The following is a 5670-nucleotide window of genomic DNA, read 5'->3' on the forward strand; positions in this document are numbered from 1 at the left end:
GGCCGAGTTTTGGTATGATTGGGCTAGGATGAAATTTTTCTGAGCCCTAAAATCTCCTGCTCTGATACCATGAAGAAATAAACTAGGGATCGGAATTGTGTATTTTACTTCAATGATAATTGTTACAAGGGTTCACCTATTTATAGGTCTAGAAATATTTACATAAGGAAAAACTAATCTCTGCCTATTTTACAGGGATTGCATTCTATCTTTGGAAGAAGATCAATTTGGGATCAATCTCAATATTCTCGTGATTCTCGTGATATCTTCTAACACTCTCTAATATGGATCCATATGATTGGACTATTACACAAACCACTCATATTTAAATTGGAAAAGAGTGGCTGAAGAAATTGATGGATATGGAAATTTCGACCCGCATGAACTTTTTTATTTGAGTGCCTATTTTTTTTTCTAAATTGTGACATGTGTTATCTTGAAGTTTTAACCAAGTCAAATTGTCCAACGTAGTTGTGATGTTGTGGTCATCAAGAAAATTATATAAATCCAAATATACTAACATCTTAAATTGATTGCTAACGACTATATTATGACGTTTGACATCCTTAATGTAGCTTGTGGATATAATTGTTAATTAGTTATCAATTTAAGATAGGTATCAATTGATTATACATATCTCCGAAACCCTTATATATAGGTATATTATTACAAAAATACCACCCGTCATTCTCAGATTTTTATTTTATAAGCATTCATCACTGAAAAATTACACGGAAATGTCGTAATAATGATTGTGGAATTTGGTATTGGACTTGTTAATTTCTTGCGTTATCACTTCATCCATTACTACAACTACAACACCAATTTCATGTAATTCCAAAAGTGTGACTAACAGCAGACGACTAAAAGAAAACTAATCATTGTACACATATAATCAAATTTTTATTTAAATAGGAAAAAACTAGTTAATTTTCTTTCGATAAAATACACTTACCGACCCATCTTCAAAATTTGGTTTGCCTACTTTAAAGTTTGTGTGGCGATTATTAAGTAGGAGTATTAATGATCTGATTTTACAAGAAAAGTGTGCTATGTCAACGTTAAAACAATGTTTATTTAGATTAAGTATCTCAATATTCTGTTAATAGATTAAGCAGTAAACTATCATCTTAATTTATTGTATAGGCTTTATGTCGAATTGTAACCCAATTTGAATAGATTAGCCCAAATATTATAGGCCACATATCAGTTGATATTTATAATATTTCTCTGGGCTCAGTTGTGTGAATTGGGCCAAACTTTTTTATTACTATTATTATTGAGAATATCAAGGTCCAAAATCAAAATACCCTATGAATTTGAAAAGAGCATGAACAACATCAAAATATTAAATGCCCTATGAATTTGAGATGATCCAGGTTTTTAACATAGTAGTATTTCATTAAAATACAAAGATAAAACACTCAAATAAAATTCCATTTCCCTCCACCTAAACCATCTGTACAAAACTAGTTAATCACCACCACCTTCTCTACCTCTTGACAATACCCTCTCTCTGATCACGCCGCCGCGAGTACCGACCTCTCGTACACCTCGTACGTCTCAGGCGCCTCGACCCCACCCTGGCTCGGGCCGCCAAAGCATAAATACTGATTCATCACCAACCTCCTATTCACCACTCCATGCCTCCTCGCCCCTTCCTCATTCGAGCACGAGGCCTTTGGGGCCTCATGCTCAACCAGAGGAGGCGGAGCCTCCAATGACCCCTGCGACGAAAACGAAATCTTCGAGAAGGAACTCGAACGCGACCTATGAGCCCCCCTGGGGATTGACTGCATCACCCCGTGCATGACTCCCGAGGCCAACCTTTTCTTAGCCGTAGGGCTCGGCTGGCTGCTCCGGACAGACAGCGTACGTTTATTGCTCGTTGAAGAAGGCGCCTTCGAGAACCTCTGCCTCAGAGGCAGAGGAACCCCCTCCTCCTGCACTGGCTTCTTCGCCCGTTTAGGCCAATGCAGGAGGCGTTTGAGGCGCTGCGCTGCAGAGGCCTTGCTACTACGCGCCTCCACCACCACCACCTCGGGGGAGCACGAGCTGAGGCCAACGCTGCGGCTGCCATCCGAGGCATTCTCCAAGCCGGTGTACAAGAAGATCTCTACATCACTTATCCGGAAAGACGTCCCCGGGCTGCTCCCCATGCTCTGCCTCTTGATGTGGGAGGCAATCACGCGCCTAGCCGAGTAGTCTTGGGAGGTGAAGATCCCTCCCGCGGATATGAGGTGTCGGGTGAGCAGCTCGGAGGAGGCAGACAGGGGCCTCTGCCTCAGGATATCGAGGGGCGTGGCGCCATCCTGGTCACGTATGTTGAGATCGATGGACTTGACGGTCATGAGGAGCTCGACGAGATTGGAGTGAGTGTTGGCTAAGATGGCTAAATGGAGAGGGGTTCTGCCTTGGCTGTTCTTGGCATTTATGATGTCTTCCACGGGGAAGAGGTTCCCGGAGAGGAGGTGCTTCATGAGCTCGAGCTGGCGGTCTAGTCTGTGGAAACCGGGGCTTTGGAAGCCAGAGACGACAGCGTGGAGGAATGTCTCTCCGGTGTTGTTGGTGGCGGAGATGGAGGAAGGAGAGGCTAGGATTAGGGCTTCAACGACGGCTAGATGGCCGCGTTGAGCTGCCACGTGCAAGGCCATGTTACCTTGGTTGTCCGTGGCGTCGATTAGGCCGGGAGACGAAGCAAGATCTGTCACAACCTGAGCAAGATTGATGCATCATCAACAACAGATTTTATCATCAATCTTGCTTCATTGAATTCTAAATAACAAAATCAACCATATGCATTTTGGATTCTTGTCCCTATCATAGTACTACTATCTAGTTTAGCTATTCTAACTATGCATTTTGGAATCCATTATCAATAAAATAAAGTTGTAAGTCGCAAAGTAGTAAAAGTATTTTCCAAAGTTTAGCCTAAATAAATTCAAATGAGACTATCCTAAATGATAAAAAATACTACTAGCTTTCAGTTTATAGACAAAATAATATGATTTAAGTCATAAGATATTTGTTTAAGATTAATTTGATATCGTGGTTAGTTATGAAATTACAATCTAATCTTGGTATTAAGAGCTCGAGATATAATGTCACGGGCTAAATTTCAGAAAAAACTCTGAACAAGAAATAAGATTAGTATTTAACGTGATTGTTCACTTTGCAAGATTATATCTGGGAATGAAATGTAGCGTGTTTGGTTTGGTTCGTGAAATTGAATTTCACAATTCAATATAATAATCAGATAATAATTAAGTCGTAGCCAACCTCCTTCAACTAAAATAATCTCAATTTAATTGAAAACTAAACGCCGCCAATAATTACAAGTAGTCATGGCAACCGAAGAAGGGGGTTTACCTGAACCTGGCCTCTGGCGGCGGCGGCGTGCAGGACGGTAGCTCCCCCAACGTCCCGATACGCCAACGCATCGTCCGAGCAATCCCGAAGCAGCTCCTTCAACAGCCGGAGATTGCCGCCTCTCGCCGCCGCGTGGATAGCCCTATTCATAATCTCCAACTTATACGCCGCCGGAATCTCCCCGGCCTGCTCCTCCCCGCCGGCGAACCTCGGCGCGGCGGCGAAATCCAGCACCACCCTAAAAACCTCCTCGCTCTTGCTCCGGGCGGCGGCGTAGAGAATATCCGTGACGCCGTACTCCCCCTCGCCGAAGACAAGAAGCGGGTCCCTCTCGAGCAGCTCCCTCACAAATGCGGCGTCGCCGGCGGAGGCGGCGGTGTAGAGGAGCCAGCCGCCGTAGCCGCCGCCGATGAGGGAGTTCTTCCCGTTCTTGAGCTGGCACTCCGCCAGCAGCCGCCGGGCCACGGCGGAGCGGCAGGCGGCGACGTGGTGGAACTGCTCGTCGTCGTCCCACACCGTCTCCAGCCGGCGTATGCGGCGGAGGGACGTCAGCTTTATGAGGTGGTTGCCGTCGAGGCGGAGGAGCTCGCGGACCAGGTCGTAGTAGCCGTTGGCGGCGGCCCAGTCGATCGGGGAGGCGTACCACCACTGGTCACCGGTGCTCTCCCACCGGAGAGGGAAGTATGTCGCCGGAGTCATCCGGAAATGGGGAATGAGGCGTAAAGATCGAAACTTTTTGTGATTTGAGGAAGAGGGTTGTGAATTGTTTGTGGATTAAACCAAAAGGGAAGATCGAATTTGTTAGATTAAAGATGGGAGTGAGATTGATAAAGGTGGTTGGCTCGTATCTCACTGCAATAACAGAATAATGTGGGAGACTCGATGGGGCCCGCCACTTTTTCACCTAGTATTATAAAATTAGAAAGGTGCTTTCACAATAAACATTTCCAATTTTTATGTTAATTACACAAATAATATTGTTATTACAAAAATATTTATGAAAAGTCTTTGACTTTTACATTTTGTACGTGTGAGATATTTTTACATTTTTTACAACTATAAAAAATTACATTTTGGTACATTTTATATTTAAATAAATAACACGATGAATATCTAAATATATCGAATAGTTGTAATATAAAATTAAGATTATGCGTTATTATTAGTAATAAAATCAAAATTGTGTAATATATTATTATAGCTTTATCATAACTGCATATAATCAAATTTTGATAATTAAAAGTTGTAATATGAATGACTATAATTTAGTAAGGATAAAGATTATAAAATTCAACAAATATATGGGGTGGTAAAAAATTAGTTGTATGAAATTATTCTAATAGAAAGGAAAAGGTTTGTGATTGTGTAGGACATTCATCAATCACCATTATCAACTAACAAAATAAATCATTATTTCACATTAAAAATATATGAATTTTTTTTATAAGTTATAACCATTAAATATAAATATCAACTTAACACTATTCCGTATGATATTATAATCGCCTCAATTTAATTACTTATTTGAGAATTTTCATTCTGCAAATTTTATACTTTGACAAGATACGTCCATCGCAAAAAGAGAGGGGTAAAGAAATAGGGTGCAGGGGAAAGAAAAAAGGTTGGTGAGAAGAGTTGGAATAGTACAAATAAAATATTTGAACAGTTGAAGAAGTAATTATTTAAGAATTAATTTCATTCTGCAAATTTTAATTTGACAAGAGAATTTAATCACGGCCATTGCAAAATTGCAAAAGAGAGGGGTAAAGAAATAGGGAGCAGGGAAAATGATGGTGAGAAAAAGTTGAGATTTTGGATTAGTACAAATAAAATATTTGAATAGTTGAAGAAACATATGTAGTGCAAGAATTATTACAATGAGGAGTAGTAAAGTTAGAATAAAAAATAAAGAAGAAACACATGCCGGCATGAGTATTGTTTATATGAGATAATGATTAATAAACTCACATTCATATAAACAGGATTAGAAAGCCATCATTTTTCTCACCTGCAAAAGTAAGTATAAAAAATAGTAAGAAATTTCAGAAAATGGAAATCTGGCTTCCCTACCATATGAATTACAATTAAAAATTCATCACATCATGAACCAATTCACTGTGAGGTCGAAAATATCAATAATTAATAAGATCCTAAATTTTTTTGAGTTATCTATAATGTCTATGCGACTATGCATATATAATTAGGAATGGAAGAAAATTAAATAAAAACTCACCTTTCTAGATGCTTACAGTAGATTAACTTTGGACCTAATCAATAATAAATATAGTTGAACTTATCGAA

At 40.1% G+C, this 5670-nt stretch overlaps 1 protein-coding gene across 1 annotated transcript; it reads right to left on the reverse strand.

The window, feature by feature from the left end:
- Nucleotides 1-1346: 1346 nt before the first annotated feature.
- LOC125196705 (serine/threonine-protein phosphatase 6 regulatory ankyrin repeat subunit C-like) lies at nt 1347-4191 on the reverse strand. The gene is made up of 2 exons (XM_048095316.1): nt 3370-4191; nt 1347-2714 (listed from the first exon to the last, which is right to left on the reverse strand). Exons 1-2 carry the CDS (start codon nt 4066-4068, stop codon nt 1521-1523), a joined length of 1893 nt encoding a protein of 630 aa, XP_047951273.1. The 5' UTR covers nt 4069-4191; the 3' UTR covers nt 1347-1520.
- Nucleotides 4192-5670: the final 1479 nt, after the last annotated feature.

Source organism: Salvia hispanica, chromosome 6, assembly GCF_023119035.1.
Source record: "Salvia hispanica cultivar TCC Black 2014 chromosome 6, UniMelb_Shisp_WGS_1.0, whole genome shotgun sequence".
NCBI lineage: Eukaryota > Viridiplantae > Streptophyta > Magnoliopsida > Lamiales > Lamiaceae > Salvia > Salvia hispanica.

Bases quoted from the DNA above. Each gene is read 5' to 3' on its own strand.
- LOC125196705 (XM_048095316.1), bottom strand. From the start codon at position 4,068: ATGACTCCGGCGACATACTTCCCTCTCCGGTGGGAGAGCACCGGTGAC. The intron at 2,715-3,369 runs GTAAACCCCCTT...AATCTTGCTCAG, and splicing joins CCGCCAGAGGCCAGGTTCAG to GTTGTGACAGATCTTGCTTC.